General features: G+C 32.0%; 1 protein-coding gene across 1 annotated transcript in view; it reads left to right on the top strand.

Annotated features, from left to right (window-relative positions):
• Nucleotides 1-17926, top strand: part of LOC142329233 (uncharacterized) — a 65575-nt gene that overhangs the window by 31182 nt on the left and 16467 nt on the right. Inside the window, exons 8-11 of the mRNA XM_075373640.1 lie at nt 725-877; nt 2140-2303; nt 9724-9812; nt 17356-17440. Coding sequence (XP_075229755.1) covers nt 725-877; nt 2140-2303; nt 9724-9812; nt 17356-17440 — 491 coding nt within the window. The remainder of the gene's footprint in view (nt 1-724; nt 878-2139; nt 2304-9723; nt 9813-17355; nt 17441-17926) is intronic.

The raw sequence follows: 17926 nt of genomic DNA, 5'->3' as shown, positions 1-17926 counted from the left end.
ACAGCTGCGCTAGCGCACAGGTTTGAACATATTTAGCGAAAGATCGGATCGGTACGTTTTACTCTGGATGAGTGCAGTCAAAGCATACGGCTAAACGATTTAATTTCCGGATAACCAAGATCCAGTCGATCAAGAGTGTACCCAATGCGTGCCAGTTAGCATTCGATCTGCTGATACATACGCCGTTTGAATCGTGAAAATCAGACGAGCGGTTGCCGAGATATTTCGGTGGCACCCCATCACACCCCTCCTCATTTTTTGAACGGCACTTGAAAATATTATCATCATCGGGTAACACTGGAAGCGGATGGAGTGACGTCGAGGGGATTGAACAATTTTTTCAGAGCGCTAGGACCAAACTGTTTTTGAGATATTAACTATTTTCATCTGAAAATTGGGATCCGGTTAAAAAGTACTAAATTTTACCAAAAATCCGATTTATATATCGATATATATTTCGCATATACATCGATATAGTGCATAGATACGATATATCAATATATAATAAATAACTAACAAGTATACACTTGACCGCCATGAGACATGTACTAACGAATCGGTATTTTCCGCTAGTGATCGGTACATTCCGGTGCCAAGCTAAAGGGGATGCACACACAGACACACATATAAATGCCATTTAATTGGGTTGGATTATTTAATAAAAAGTTGAAGTGTAACTAAAACTTTATTTTATATCTAATTATTATTTATTGTTTATTTCTAGATTCTTGTTCAAGTTAAAGCAGTCGGTCTTAATTTTGTTGATACACAAATGAGAAGTGGAAAATTTGGTAAACTTCCTACACTCCCTGCAATTCTTGGTAAAGAAGCAGCTGGTATTGTGGTTAGAAATGGAAATAAAACTGCAGAATTTTCAGTATGTAAATTAATGTTTTAATAAGTAAATAAAGTTTATTCAAATTTTCTTTTCATAAAATTTAAAATATGTTATTAGAATACAATTGTTTGCTATTAATTGTTTCATTATAATGGAAAAATAAAAGTTGTAAAAACATGAATTGAATGATTATTAGAGTTGATTAAGAAAACAAGTATAATTAATTTACAAGTATTAATTTTTAGTTTGGTTCAGGCATCCATAGAGATTTCAAATATCTATATATTTATATATACAGAAGGGTGGTTTGAAAAGTCCTTGGTAAAGTAGAAACCACTTAATTCGTTTGAGATAAACCTTTTTTATTTCCCAACATTGCTCTAGTTTGTTGATCTCTTCCAAATAATAGGATTTTTCCAACTCTGCAAAATTGGAATTTGTTCATGCAATCACTTGTTTGAATAGAATCTCCTTCCTGCCAGTCATTTTTTCATGTTGGAACAAATAGTAGTCCAAAGGAGCCAAATCTGGGAAATAGGGGCATTATAGAATGAGTTTAAATGAATGAGTTTGTAATTGTTTAACTTTTCTAAGTAGTCTATGAGGATTATCTCTTGCAAATCCCAAAAGTCAGTCGCCATAGTCTTTCTGGCTGAAGGAATGGCCTTCATCATCTTTGATGCAGACTCCCTGCTGGCAACCCATTACTTGGGTTGTTCCTTGGTCCCAGACAGGTAGTGATATATCCATGTTTGGAAACATGGATGAAACAACACCTAAAATCCTGTTGATTTCACTGTAACAGCTGCAAATTGCTCATGGAATACCTCACATGATCTCATTTTTGGTCAGTTGTGAGCAATTGCAGCAGTGCCATCTTGCACTTCCGCTTTTTCATGTTCAAGTGTTGATGCAAAGTAATCAATCGAGATTACTTCAATCGAGATGCCCACAGCACTAGCAATCGTTTTTGAAGTAGTGACTTCAACAGGGCATCCAGAAAAATTGATGTCAGTTATGCTCATATGACCACATGAAAAATTTTGAAACCACTTATAAACTGTTCTAATCGAAGGTGCTGATTCACCATTTTTATCAAGTTTTTCTGTAGTCTTTTGAGGCGATTTGCTCTTCATAAAGTAATGTTTAGTCAACAGTAAAACTTCTAAGATGTTGGAGTAAAGGAAGACTTTAAAATTTTTCAGTATTATTAAAATATAATAAATAATAGTTATTTGGACAAAAGTTTTCTAAAAATTTTATATATTTTTATTATTTATATATTTTTTTATTGTTTTAAGGTAGGAGAACGTGTTCTATGTTGCTTTACTGGAACTGGTGCATATGCTGAATATGTTGTTTGTAGAACTTCATATGTTGTCAGACTGGGGGATAAATTAACATTTCAACAAGCATCTACATTATATGTATCTTATTTCACAGCTTACAGAGCATTAATTCAAAAGTATGTTTTTACTGATTCATTTTTTAAAAATATAATTAAAGTTGGTCATTAAGAAATCCATTAAAATTTAGAAGTTAAGCATTTAACATTATTTTAAAAATTCTCTTCAATATGTAGATCTAAGTATGTCATCAGTCTGTATAACACCTCCTCTATTAGGTTTGCATCACAAGGAAGGACTTCCAACCCTAAACCATTATGATCATCTGTAATCCTAAGTCCAAGTAAATTCAGGAAAATATTTATGTGAAGATCTCTCAATAATAGAGACGAATGCATCAGCAAAAAAATTAAAAATTTATTAAAAAACTGTATATTTAAAAATATAATGTGCCATATAAACTATTATAAATTTTATTCCCTTTTATGAAGGTCATTTAATAATTAAAAGAAAGGTAATAAAATTTTATATTGTTGATAACACATTAATGATGTAAAAAACAATTAAATTGAATTTCATCAATAAATAAAAAAAACATGTATGTGTGTGTGCATGTGCGCGCATGCACTTTTTTTTCATCTCTTATGATCACATAGATCATTTTAGTCAGTCATTATCCAAGCCTCTTTGAAGTGACTGCCAGTATTTTTTCATACATTCCGATCTCTGTGCTCTTTCTGATATTGAAAATGTTCATGTTGTGAGTTTCTTTCTTATGAATCTGAAACTGTGTTTTTTTTTGTTCTTGATTTTTGTGTTTAATTTTATCTTATCTATGATGTATTCTCGTATATGCCTATTATATTCTTATATTCTCTTATATTCTTATATATGCCTACAAGCGCCCATGATGATGATGAGGTAGAGTGTGTATACGAAGAGATTGATGAAGCAATTAAACACGTAAAAGGAGATGAAAATTTAATAATAGTTGGAGATTGGAATGCAAGCATTGGAGAAGGCAAGGAAGGAAATATAGTGGGTGAATACGGGCTGGGGAAAAGGAATGAAAGAGGGGACCGACTTATAGAGTTTTGCACGAAGTATAATTTAGTAATTGCCAACACCCAATTTAAAAATCATAATAGAAGAATATACACTTGGAAAAAGCCAGGCGATACTGCAAGGTATCAGATAGATTATATCATGGTTAAGCAAAGATTTAGAAATCAACTCGTTGACTGCAAAACTTACCCTGGAGCAGACATTGATAGCGACCATAATTTGGTGATAATGAAATGTAGATTGGGGTTTAAAAACCTGAAGAAAAGATGTCAGATGAATCGGTGGAATTTAGAGAAGCTTGAGGAAGAGGAGGTAAAGAAGATTTTTGAGGAGGACATCGCAAGAGGTCTGAGTAAAAAAGATAAGGTAGAAAATGTAGAAGAAGAATGGGAGAATGTTAAAAAGGAAATTCTTAAATCAGCAGAAGCAAACTTAGGCAGAATAAAGAGAACTGGTAGAAAACCTTGGGTTTCAGACGATATATTGCAGCTGATGGATGAACGTAGAAAATATAAGAATGCTAGTGATGAAGAAAGTAAAAGGAACTATCGGCAATTAAGAAATGCTATAAACAGGAAGTGCAAACTGGCGAAAGAAGAGTGGATTAAAGAAAAGTGTTCAGAAGTGGAAAGAGAAATGAACATTGGTAAAATAGACGGAGCATACAGGAAAGTTAAGGAAAATTTTGGGGTACATAAATTAAAATCTAATAATGTGTTAAACAAAGATGGTACACCAATATATAATACGAAAGGTAAAGTCGATAGATGGGTGGAATATATTGAAGAGTTATACGGAGGAAATGAATTAGAAAATGGTGTTATAGAGGAAGAAGAGGAAGTTGAGGAGGATGAAATGGGAGAAACAATACTGAGATCTGAATTTAAGAGAGCATTAAAAGATTTAAATGGCAGAAAAGCTCCTGGAATAGACGGAATACCTGTAGAATTACTGCGCAGTGCAGGTGAGGAAGCGATTGATAGATTATACAAACTGGTGTGTAATATTTATGAAAATGGGGAATTTCCATCAGACTTCAAAAAAAGTGTTATAGTTATGATACCAAAGAAAGCAGGGGCAGATAAATGTGAAGAATACAGAACAATTAGTTTAACTAGTCATGCATCAAAAATCTTAACTAGAATTTTATACAGAAGAATTGAGAGGAGAGTGGAAGAAGTATTAGGAGAAGACCAATTTGGTTTCAGGAAAAGTATAGGGACAAGGGAAGCAATTTTAGGCCTCAGATTAATAGTAGAAGGAAGATTAAAGAAAAACAAACCAACATACTTGGCGTTTATAGACCTAGAAAAGGCTTTCGATAACGTAGACTGGAATAAAATGTTCAGCATTTTAAAAAAATTAGGGTTCAAATACAGAGATAGAAGAACAATTGCTAACATGTACAGGAACCAAACAGCAACAATAACAATTGAAGAACATAAGAAAGAAGCCCTAATAAGAAAGGGAGTCCGACAAGGATGTTCCCTATCGCCGTTACTTTTTAATCTTTACATGGAACTAGCAGTTAATGATGTTAAAGAACAATTTAGATTCGGAGTAACAGTACAAGGTGAAAAGATAAAGATGCTACGATTTGCTGATGATATAGTAATTCTAGCCGAGAGTAAAAAGGATTTAGAAGAAACAATGAACGGTATAGATGAAGTCCTACGCAAAAACTATCGCATGAAAATAAACAAGAACAAAACAAAAGTAATGAAATGTAGTAGAAATAACAAAGATGGACCACTGAATGTGAAAATAGGAGGAGAAAAGATTATGGAGGTAGAAGAATTTTGTTATTTGGGAAGTAAAATTACTAAAGATGGACGAAGCAGGAGCGATATAAAATGCCGAATAGCACAAGCTAAACGAGCCTTCAGTAAGAAATATAATTTGTTTACATCAAAAATGAATTTAAATGTCAGGAAAAGATTTTTGAAAGTGTATGTTTGGAGTGTCGCTTTATATGGAAGTGAAACTTGGACAATCGGAGTATCTGAGAAAAAAAGATTAGAAGCTTTTGAAATGTGGTGCTATAGGAGAATGTTAAAAATCAGATGGGTGGATAAAGTGACAAATGAAGAGGTATTGCGGCAAATAGGTGAAGAAAGTAGCATTTGGAAAAATATAGCTAAAAGAAGAGACAGACTTATAGGCCACATACTAAGGCATCCTGGAATAGTCGCTTTAATATTGGAAGGACAGGTAGAAGGGAAAAATTGTGTAGGCAGGCCACGTTTGGAGTATGTAAAACAAATTGTTGGGGATGTAGGATGTAGAGGGTATACTGAAATGAAACGACTAGCACTAGATAGGGAATCTTGGAGAGCTGCATCAAACCAGTCAAATGACTGAAGACAAAAAAAAAAAAAAAAAAAAAAATTCTCTTATAAAGCCAATTTCCTTCATATCCTCTCATTAAGATGATATGCAGATCCATCTGCATATTGTCTTGGCATTTTTCAAGTCAAGATTGTACTGTATCAGCTGTTTCAGATGTCTCAATTCTTCTATCTTCGTGATGTGTCTAAAGAATCCTAGTTTCCTCTTACAATGGTGGGTTCTAACTTGTTGGGGGCAATCCACCATTGCCTGTCTTTCTGGTTCTTTTTGTTAATGCAAGTTCTTCCAATTCTTTTGATTTTATGGGGACTGTCGGTCTGATTGTTTGTTCAGGTGGAAGAGTGATTCTGCTGCAATGTGGCTTCTGTTTTATAACTTTCTTGTAGTCTTATCTTTGCATTTATGGATAGACTTCTTGTAGGTGTACCAGGTTAATTTTTGTCCTTTAGCTAGTTTGTTTGTTTTTGTTTGGATTGAGGTTTTTTTTTCATTTAGGCTGTTTTTTTTTATTATTTCTCTGTGGTATTGGGCATAAGTTCTGTCTTTTTGAATGATATTTTGAGGCCAATTTTTATTTGCAATGCTTTAATATTGTAAATAATGTTTTTTTTGGGGGGGGGGGGGTCATTTATTGAGCCATTCCCTCATTACCATTTCTGGAGCACAATTGAATAGTAGCAGTGAAAGGCCATTGTTTTGCATAGTCCTATTTTGATTTCAAATGGTTCCAAGAGTCGGCCTCTTAATTTCACTTTTGACTTAGTGTTTGTGAGGGTCAGCTTTGTCATATTCATTAATTTGGGATGATGTCCGAGGTGTCTTAGAATTTATAGTAAGGATCCTCTGTAGATGAAATCATACACTTTCTTGAGGTCTACAAATGTTATCACCATTTCTCTGCTTTTTTTTCTGTTGAGATCTATTATTAGCTTAAAACTCATATCTATTCTGGACAGCTTCTCTGGTATTCTAGTTTTTTCTCGAGTTGTAAACCGATCCTATTGAGGATGATTCTTGAAAGAATTTTGTATGTTGTGTCTAGGAGTGAGATTATTCTCCTGCAGTTGTTAGGGTCTGTTTTATTTGCTTTTTTACATACTAGGTAGATGAGGGTTGTTGTCTAGTGTTCTGATAGTCTTGGTAGACCTCTTTTATTTTGGGAGGATTTATGTTTTCCGGTGTGTTGTTATGGGTTGCTGGTGTCAAAGTTTAGGAGTTTGTTGAAATATTTAGCTAGTATTTCCGTCTTGCCTTATGGCAAAATCTTGTCTTAGACCAATCTGGCCTAAAACAGGCAAGATTATGGTTTTCACCCTTCATTAATAGAATTGGGGGGTTTGTATTTTTGGAGTTGTTTTTTTGAAGATTTTGTGGTAGTCTCTCAACTGCATTTTGTTGAATTCTATTGATTTCAGTGTGTCTTTATGGTGTTGTATTTTTCTTTTTCTTAGGGTTCTGGTGGTTTCTTTTCTTTTTTTTACTAAATTTTGGAAGGATGTTTCTGATTTTTGGGATTGGTGAAATAGCCACGCTTGAGTAGCTCTCCACTGTTTCATCACATTCATTGTTCTACCATTGATGCTTTTTACAAGGTTTTATTTGGGCCCATTCTTCTATATTTGTTTAAGGTTGTTGACTAGGTTTTCGAGCTTATCCATAATTGTTATTTTTTTAGTTGTTTTTTTTTTTTTGTAATTTTTATTACCAGTTGATTAATCGGGTAGGGGTCTATTTTACTTTTAGTTTTACAGGCTTGGTTTTGTTGCTTCCTGTGGGGAGTGAATGTAATTTTAACTTTTCCTATGTAATGATTTGAGCCTGTGTCTATTCTTTGGAGGACTTTTAATTGTTGATCTCTTTGTGATAGTGTTTGTCCATGATGACATGACCTAGTTGCTATTCTCCTTTAGTGTAGTCAGGGTGTTTCCAGGTTTTGAGTTTTTGAGGTTTTCTCTTGAAATAAGTGTATTTTGAGATTAGATTGTGGTTTCTGCAGAGATCGATGAGTCTTATCAGTTTTCATTTGTTATCTTTTGAGTCGGCCATTTTCCGATGATGTCATGGTTTCTTCTTTGTCTGCCTAGTTGAACATTGAAGTTTCTGATCAGTTGTTTAATGTAATTTTTGAGGATGTTTATGGTCTGGTTGAGTAGGTCCCAGAACCTTTCTGTTTCTTTATGGTCTTTTGGAGATTTGTTTTTATTATTAGAGGTGGGGGAGGGGTGCATGGGGGTTTATTATGGTGTAAACTTTATTAGATGATTTTAGGGTAAGTGTTGAGATTCTTGGAGATTGCGACTTAAATTCTTGTATTAAGTTTATTATTTGAGGCTGACCAAAAAGCCTGTTCCAAACTGTGAAACACTTTTCATCTCCCTCTTCCCAGGTAAATCTATGTAGAGCCTACATCCTTGAGATTTCATGGCGTCCTAGTCAGTGTTATTTCCTGCAATCTTGTGATGGGAATTTTGAGTTGGTCCATTAGGTTGGTATATATTTAGTTTACCAGTATGCATGAGTGAGTTTATGTTGGGTGTGGAAATGTCAGTGATTTGCTTTGGTTTGATTTTGGATTTTATGTTGTTCTTGTTTGTGTGTCTGGTGTTAGGGCCTTCCAGTGCTTCTGATCACATGTAATCTTCTAAGTGGCAGCCCATCATATCCAAGTGCTGCTTTCTCTTAACTCTGTGTTGCTTGGTTCACCCAGTGGAGTAGTCCTTAAAAGATCTTTCATGGTTGACTGTCAAGTGGTCACCTGTGGTAGAAAAGGTTTCAAGTTACAACTCTAGGTATGATCTAGTGAAGTGGTACTGGGGTATGACTTGATAGATGAAGTTGTGAAGTTTGCATCATGTCTCAATGCCTTCTTGTCATTAAGATTGAAAAATCCATTCTTTGTGCTGTTTGTCCTAGGATGTCATTTCTTGAAGTTTTAGAAACTGGTAATTTGACTCTTATGAATCACTCTGCTCAAGTAGTTGTAATCATAAAAATAAATCTAGTTTTTTCAGATAGGAGAATTGTTAATCAGTGTTTCAAGCATATTTTAAAGTTAATTTGTAATAAATATTTCATAATTTGTAGATGTCCTGAACTGATGTTCAGATGGGCATTAGTACTGTTGGTTTCACTCATCTTCAGCACTTTGGTTATGACTAAAATTCATATTCAATTACTTTTAAAATTCAAAAGTTAAATTGTTAAGCAAAAATAATGAAATAAATCATATTAAAAAATATATTACTATAAAGAACTGCTTGTACTTTGACTTGATTATTTGAGTTTTTCATAACATATTGTTAGTATTTCTGTATGTTCCTTCAAGTATTATGTAAACAGTTTTTGGTGATTTTAGACTTCCCCAAGGAGTAAATTAAGCAAGTATCAGAACTCTGTTTGCTTTTATAAGATTGTCTACTTTTAATTATTTTTTATTTCAGTATGAATTAAAATTTGCTCTTTAATATTATTTTCTTATTATTTTTTACCATTATAGTATCATGAAGTTGTATTATAAAATATGTTAGTTGAAATATTTATGTGCTACTAATAAAGGCTATTGTGTAAAAAAACTTTACACAATGCAAAAAACATTGTGCATAAACACATTGGGGCTGTAGAAAACTATTGTTGATGCTTTGTTTTGTAAAATGCAAAATGCAGAAGCATTTGCATAATGATAATCCTCTCTGATAAAAGGGACAGGGAACTACCCCTTTTACATTTTTATAGCTTTATTTTTAGTATTCATGGGTTTTACCTTATTTTTTTATTGGTTCATCAGTATGCATCAGTTGTTTAAGAAGCAGACATTTATGATAAAAAATTTGTATACAATATTTATTTTGTAAAGATTTTGAGTGAAACTAATCAAAGTGTAGGAAACATCTAAAAAAATTGGATATATAATTATAGACATACACACAGTAAAATGTAGTAAATAAGAAAAATAATTACTTTTATTAATAATGTAGGTTTCTATATTTGTTTTAACTGTGATGTGTTATAGAAGTTATAAGGATTATTAGATGTTACTTTAATTTTATGCTCAAAGATTTAGGTTAATGTAGCGTAACTAGTTTTAATAGTGTTTTTTTTCTTCAAAAGTTGTATTTATCTTTACAGAGCGCAATTGAAGAAAGGGGAAATTGTTTATATTCATGGTGGTACTGGAGGATTTGGAATTGCAGCTCTTCAGATCGCTAAAAGTTATTGTAAGTTTTTTTTTGTTAGTGTAATAAATTTTTTCTTTATTTGTAGATTATAAGTTAGATGACACAGAGACTAAAGTAATGTACATCAATTAAAAATTAATAAATAAATAATTTATTTAACGTACTGATGTAGTGATATCTTATAATTAAGTTAAGTTAGTAAAAAAGTGTAATTAAAAAAAATTAATAGGTAAGGATTCCTTAATGTTCCTAGAGTGGCATTAAACAAATAAAATCACCCATCATTATTTTAATCTAATTAAAAATGTGCTACTAATTTTATTGACTGCTAATTCAATAAACGTCTTATATCCTGTACCAGTAACAGTAAAGAGTATTGTAGTATTGAGCTGTTAACACAAGTAGAGTTAGAAAATTGTATCATGAGTGTTTACTCATGAAATCAAATCAGTTTTGTCAGGGTGTTTCTCACTTAGATTTCATCGTAGATTTTTAAAATGATCACTTTGAGCATTGATGCAGATGTCAACTTATTTCTTGTTTGATGTAACATTTGAGTGTAAGACACAAGTTTCTGAATTAATGTTGGAAATTTTTTCACAATTTTTTTTTACTTGTTCAGTATGCTTAAAAATAATGCTATCAGGTAATCCTGTAAATAAAAATTTAGGAGAGGTCAAGGAAATGTAAATGCCAGGGCTCACGAGAATTGATTACTGAAAATTTTTAAGACAGTAGCAAAGTTTAATTGGCAGTTTTTAACAAGGAATAAATAATAATTCTCTACTAATGTTCAGCTGTATTATCTGTGAAAAAACTTGTTACAATTACTTCTGGTTAAGAAACTGCACACGGCATACTAATTTTGAGAGAATGCGGTCTTTTTGTGAAAAAATATGGAGTTTTCATAACTCCGTAATATGCATACTATCTTAATATCTGAACCACTGAAATTGATAGATTCTTCAAATTTGGATAAAGTAATTTATGCATTTGAATACAGTATTGCTCTAACCTCAGTTTTTTATTAACTTTGTGTGTAACACAGAGAAAACACATTCTATTACAAAGGTTCATGTTAGAAAGTTTGTAGAATACTAATGAGTTGATAATGATGAGATGTATTATGTAAACTAACAGATGCAAACTAAATTTACAAACAGTTACATTACTTGTTTCATGAAATCTGGTAATTAAATGAAAAACAATAGATTTATTTGGTTTTGCACTATTGTGAAAATTTGCCCGAAAATCATTATGGGATTTTGAATAACTTAGTCACTGGGTAATGTGCTACTGTGAGAAGTTATCTCTAAAGTAAAGACCATTTAATTGTAAATTATTCTGAAAAGTTTATAAATACTTTTTATTTCTCTTAAACTACATACCTTATACTTCTCTTTATAATCACATGAATTAAGACATTTATCATAGCAGTACATCAGCTTCAATATACCCTCGTCATATTCTTCTGCCGCCAGTTCATTTAACCGCGCTGATTAACAGCATTTTTAAGTTCATTGTCACCCATGAATCTCTCACCACTCAAAATCAATTCAATTTTCCAAACAAATGCTAATCAGAAGGAGCCAAGTCCGGACTATATGGTGATCGTAAATTTCCCATTCAAATGTTCTCAGTAAATCATGTGTCAGACCCGCAACATGTGGATGTGCATTATTGTGCAGCAAGATTATGCTGTCAGTCAGCTGTCCACAACGCTGATTTTAACGGCGCATCATAACTTATGTAGAGTTTCGCGGTAGGCTTCTGCATTTTTAGTCATTCCATGTGGCATGAAATCAATCAGCAGTGTGTGCCAAACCAATATCAAAAGACTGTGGTCATCAGTTTGCGTCCAAATAGCTATGGCAAGCCATAGCTTTGTTGGTCTGGTTGGTGATTGAGGATAATGCTATTCACTTAAGTGTTGTTTTCTCTCTGGCATGAAATACAAAATCCATGTTTCATCCTCGGTAACAGTTGAATTAAGGAACTCATCACCTTTTTCTGTGTAGTGCATCAAAAATTCCAAAGCAGATCCCATTCAGATTTTTTTGTGATGTTTTATTAAGATGTGTGGCACCCAACATGCATAAACCTGTTTGAAGCCTAAATGTTCATGAACAATCAACCAATAACAGGTTTTGAAACATCAGGAAAAAGAAGGGCCAGGTTGGAAATCGTTGAATGACTGATCTTTTCTGATTTCATCATCAACAAATCCTTGGTGATTATTGAGTGCCTCCTCGAACGTTCTTCATCTTGCACATTAATTCTGTTATTTCTAAACCTTTTACACCATTTTTGGACATTTCTTTCATTCATTACATTATCACCATACACAGCAGCCAACTGCCTATGAATTTCAGCCGGCTTAATGTTTTGATGGTTTAAAAAATGTATGATTTCACATATTTCATAGTTGGCGGCAACATCGATTTTCCTATTCATTTTATAATGTAATAACTCACAGGTAATGAAATTTATTACAACATGAACTTACAGACAACAATGCATGTGTATAGTACCAGTGTGGCCTTGAATGACACAGGTTCGCCAACCTTAAGGAGAAAAATTCCCATCAGTCTACTTAAGAGATATCCCTAGTGAGCTTATGAATATAAATTTTACACAATGAGCTTATGAATATAAAGCACTTGTTTAACATTGTGAGACTGTTAATTTGGGTAGATGGATTATGTATCACATGATCTCTGATGACTTTCACTTGTAGTTAAAGCAGAATACTCGTTCAATTATACTTTGAAATAAATACAATATAATTGTGTATAATTTTTAATTCATATTAAATTTTGAGTCTCACGATTCTATGAATGGTTTGTTTAATATAGTTGCTAATCAATATTTTTGGTTCTGCAACTATTATATACATAATTTACATATAAGTATTAATTTGTGTCAAATAAACTGCCTATTTATATAGTGTTTGCAGTCTTCATCAGATGAAGAAGATACAGGAAAGGGTTTGTAAGCACCATATGTTTTGTGTATTTTTATCTGATTTTGTAAAGTGGATTTATCAAATTTTCTTTATTTGAAGATTGTGTGTACCAGATGTGTAAATATGAAACCGGAATTTTTGTTTAGAAAATACATGTTTGTTGTATGAAAATGATAAAAAAATATTTTATTCAGAATATTGTCCATCATTTGCATTTATACATTTTTCTCATCATCATTATCATCATTTATCATTTTTTTTATACATTTTTCCCATCTCGCTGACAATGAGAGTTTATGAATGCTATACCAAAAAAACTGTTGCTCTTTTGAGGCAAACCAGTCATCAAGCCATTTTTATACATTTTCATAAGAAATGAAGCACTGATCAGCAAGTGCGTGTCCCATTGATACAAATAAATAGTAGTCGGATGGAGCCAAATCTGGTGAGTAAGCCACATGTGAAAGTATTTTCCAACTGAACATCTCAATCATTTCTGTGACCGGTTTTGCTGTGTGTGATGGTGCATTATCATGAAGCAAAATAATTTTGTGTTGCCTTTTTTGATATTCTGGTTGTTTTTCACACATTGCTTGATTCAAATTGATCATTTGTTGTCGGTAGCATTCAGTATTAGTGGTTTTGCCAAGTTTTAGCAGCTCACAATAGATCACACCCTTCTGATCCCACCAAACACAGAGCATTGTCTTCTTTCCATAGCGATTTGGCCTTGAAATTGATGTTGATGGTTTGCCTGGAGTTAACACTTAGGATTCTTGAAATATATCCACTTTTCATCACCTCTCACAATTCGATGGAGAAATGACTTTCTTTTGTACCTGGTGAGCAGCATTTCACAAGTGGTTTTTCGGTTTTCTTGCTCTTTTTCATTCAGTTCATGTTGAACCCATTTTTCCATCTTCTGGATCTTTCCCATGGCTTTCAAATGTATGGAGACAGCTTCTTGTGTTACATCTGATTGATTCGCAATTTGTTGCATTTGAGCCATCACCTGATCCAAAAATGCTTGCAATTTTCTGTCTTTAAACTTTTTCATTGGTCTTCCACGTTCTTCGTTTCTCATGTCAAAATTGCCACTTTTGAATTTTTTAAACCACTCAAAGCAGTGTGATTTACCAAGAGCATGCTCACCGTAAGCTTCGACAAGCATTCGATGTGATTCTGCTGCAGTTTTCTTTCAATGGTAACAGAAAATCAGTGCTGTTACAAATTGTAGTTTGTAGATACAAAACTTGACATGTTCAACGCTAATTAAAACTATGCTATTGTATGAAACTTGTATTATTGTGAGTTGAAAATCTTTATCGCTGTCAAAGGAAGAAAATGGTGCCAATGATGCAGTTTGACAGTAACTACATTGACAGCTAGGGCCATCTATGGGCAAATTCCAGTTTCATATTTGCACACCTGGTAACTTTGCGAACATATGGTGTGTGTTATTTTAAGATCATCTAGCATGCAGAAATTCCAATTTTCTACCTGTTGAGTCACTTCATGTGCATATTCCTTCATTTCATGACAGCCTTTTTATGTCATAATTGTTAATGTTTATTATTTCTTCTTTTAGAAGTTTCAGGGAGTAGGAATTATGTGGAAATGTTACTCTTCAATGAGTAACATTTCCACATGAAGATAACACCAGATCTGGTGTTATCTTCATTTATTAATGTTTGTTTATATATGGAAGTCATTAAAATGAGATTATGTTCTTTACTTTTAAATTCATAATTAGGGGTGATTTTTTATTTATTTGATTTATTTACATAATAAAATATCTTAGAGCCCAAACTATTATCATTCTGCCCTTAATAAAATGAATTAAGAAGTAATTACATGAATTTAGCAAACTATTCATATTTAGTGAAGTAAAATAAAAACTAGGTTTAAGTTACCTGATCCAGTTGAACTGGAGATCAAGTAGACAAAGAGGATTTTATTGTGAAACCTGCCTATCTACATAATAGTTGTTTACACAGATACCTAGGTCCTTGAAATGAAGTCAGTTATGAATTTACAGAATCAGATGAAATAACCAGAAGTTAGCCATTTATGTATCCTAGCATGTAGTAAGTTCCAATCTGGACAGCATTCTCCATACAAGTATTTATATTTTACAAAAAAAAAAAAAACAAAATCATATTCCATTTACTGCCATAATTAAGAGAAAAAATTATAAACAATGGCAATGCAAATCTGGTTGATATTTTTATCTTTTTTCAACAAAGGGACCTTCTCTTGGTGAAATTTTGGTATATTTTGGAGAATTGTGGAAAACTATTAATAGAAGCATTGATACTTAACATTTTGAAATATTTTTAAATAAATTCATATAATACACAATAAATTAGATCGAATTATATATATTTAGGTATATAAGAGATGGCATGAAATATACAGTTTTTGACAGATTGAAAAATTAAAAAAATAATTTGATAATGTTCTATAATATAATAATTATTCATTAACAATTTGGAATTTCATGCATAAAGGACCTTTTATCATTATTTCCATCACCATCAACTACAAATTGATGTATTCTTCATCATGCCATTTTTTTTTTTTAAAGTAATTGTTGAAACACTTATCATTTTTAATAACCTCTACTATGATAAATCAATATTTACTGTAATGGTTACTGAGAGAAAACAACTACACATCTGTGAGCTGTGAATAATTTTTTTTTTAATTGGGTTTGTGGGACTAACCCTGCCTAGTGACAAGTTATATGTACTATAAGAAATACTGAATAACATCTATATTTAAAAGCTGTTAAAAGTTTAATATTACAAAAGAATTCCTTATAAACCATAATAAAAATTAGGAGATATGTCTCTAGCATTTTTCATAAAATCACTGTTGATGTAACATTATGGCTCTGGGATGCAGTGTTAAAAATGTTAACTTGTTATATATATATATATTTATAGTCTCGGGAGTTAGTTTTCTTGGAACTTTCTTCTATTTGCTGAATCAAGTTTTTTTGGGCTTGTTGTTTGGTTCCTCTTATAATTTTCTTAGTTATTTTCCTTTGTTTGGTGAATTCATTGTTAGATTCTTCAGTTTTCTGGGTTTGGTGGTTGATCCAAGCCCGGTGTCGGTCTTTGAATGCTTTGTCACATTCTTCATTCCACCATTGGTGTTTTTTTTTGGGTTTATAGGGGCTAGTTCTTCAGCTATTTCTTTCAGTTGGGATGTCAGTTCTTTTAAATTATTAGTTAATTTAATTTTTTTTGTTGTTTCTTCAAAGATGGCATTGTTTATTAATTTATGTGGATCATAAGCTCTTTTGTTTTTAGGTTGGGATTTTTCCTTTTTATGCGGGGTGAATTTTATTATAACTTTAATTAAGTAATGGTCCAATCCAGTATCTGTTCCTCTCAAGACTCTTACATTATAAATCTCCTTGTGATAATTCCGGTCCATGCAAACATGATCGAGTTGCCATTCCCCTTTTTTCCAATCTGGTTGTTTCCAAGTCTTCAATTTGTTTGGTTTTCTCATAAAATAGGTGGATTTTGAGATCATATTATGGTTTCTGCAAAATTCGACAAGTCTTTGGCCGTTCTTGTTAGTTTTCTTTTGGGCAGGCCATTTTCCGATAATATCACAATATCTTCGTTCTTTACCAAGTTGGGCATTAAAGTCCCCTATTAAAATCTTGGTGTGGGTCTTATTTATGTTGTTTGCAGTTTGGTCAAGAAGTTCCCAGAATTTGTCCATCTCTTCTCTATCTTTTTTTAAGATTAGAAATTAGAGAAATTAGAGAAGATATGAAAGAATTGGGAATTTCCCTGACTGACCTACAGAATAAAACTGGAAAAATTACAAAGCTAAAAGACAAAAGCATTAGATTTAAACAAAAGACAGACAAACGACAAAATACAACGAAGAGGGTGTTTACGGATGAAGAAAAGAAAGCAAGATCTGAACGAATGAAGAAATACTGGGCAGCTCGGAAGAGTAAAATAACACGCTTTCTCAGAAAAGATCCAACTAAAATTGACTTAAGTGGTCCTATGTTGGCCGTAAAAGCATAATAATTATATATATATATATATATATATATATATATTATATATATATTTACATATTTCATAATAATTTTATTCTAATAATAAGAGTTTTTCTCAAAAGTGCTATTTATTTTGTATTGGCTGATTCAGTCTTTACTTTAATATGCTTATTACAGATAAAATTGAACGTAATAAATGTTAATATCCAGCTAAATCTTAGGTTACTTTGAAAAAAGTATTATATTTTAAAACATTAAATAAAAATATATAATTTTAAAAGTTTTGATTTGATGTTTACAAAACTTTAGCATTTCCAGTAACACAAAAAAAATTAACCTTATGCAGAAGAATAAATTTTAGAATTACAAAAATATATATATGTGTATAACTGTTAGAAAAACACCAACCTCTATGTCAGCTTTGCCACTTAGTGATTCTTTCACCACTGTATTTTTTCCTATTTTATGGTGCCTGCAAGTTTATTTTTAAAATAGTATGGTATTTGTGGAAAAAACTACAATATTTATTTGTGGAATGTTAAGTGAATTTTGTGTAATGAGATGTTATGTTTTTTTTTTTACAGCATGTAAAGTTATTTCAAGCTATGGCTCATTAGAAGGTAGAGATTTATTGATTAAACTTGGAGCAGATCATGTACACAGTCACAAGTAAATAATTTAATTAAATATTAGTTCCATTTTATTTTATAATTTTTTTTCACTGCTTTAAGATTATCATGTATCTCTATATAGAAGCAAATATTTTTTTTATTTATATTTTTTTGATTATTTTAGAAATTAGTATATAATAATGTTTAGTCAAATTTGCTAACAAGCTGTAAATAAATACCACCCTGCATACTCCTTAGTTCTTCATCTGAAATGTGCCGTAAGTTTTAATCCCAGTCAGGCATGGCATTTGTGAACACAGAATTATTTTATATTCATAAGTATAATCTTCATGCTAAAGTTTTGACTTGTGTGAGACAAATGGCTCAGCAATAGCTAGAGACAAGTGGCTCAGCAATAGCTTGCAGTATGGATTGCAACAAATGTCCACTTGTCTTTAAAATCACACAATAGTTAGGTCAGCACCCATCAGTTATGAATAATGTTATCTTATAAAACTTATATATATATTTTAAATATTTATGA

This window comes from Lycorma delicatula, chromosome 8 (genome assembly GCF_047948215.1).
Source record: "Lycorma delicatula isolate Av1 chromosome 8, ASM4794821v1, whole genome shotgun sequence".
Classification (NCBI taxonomy): domain Eukaryota; kingdom Metazoa; phylum Arthropoda; class Insecta; order Hemiptera; family Fulgoridae; genus Lycorma; species Lycorma delicatula.
This window is presented reverse-complemented; position numbering and strand designations above follow the sequence as displayed.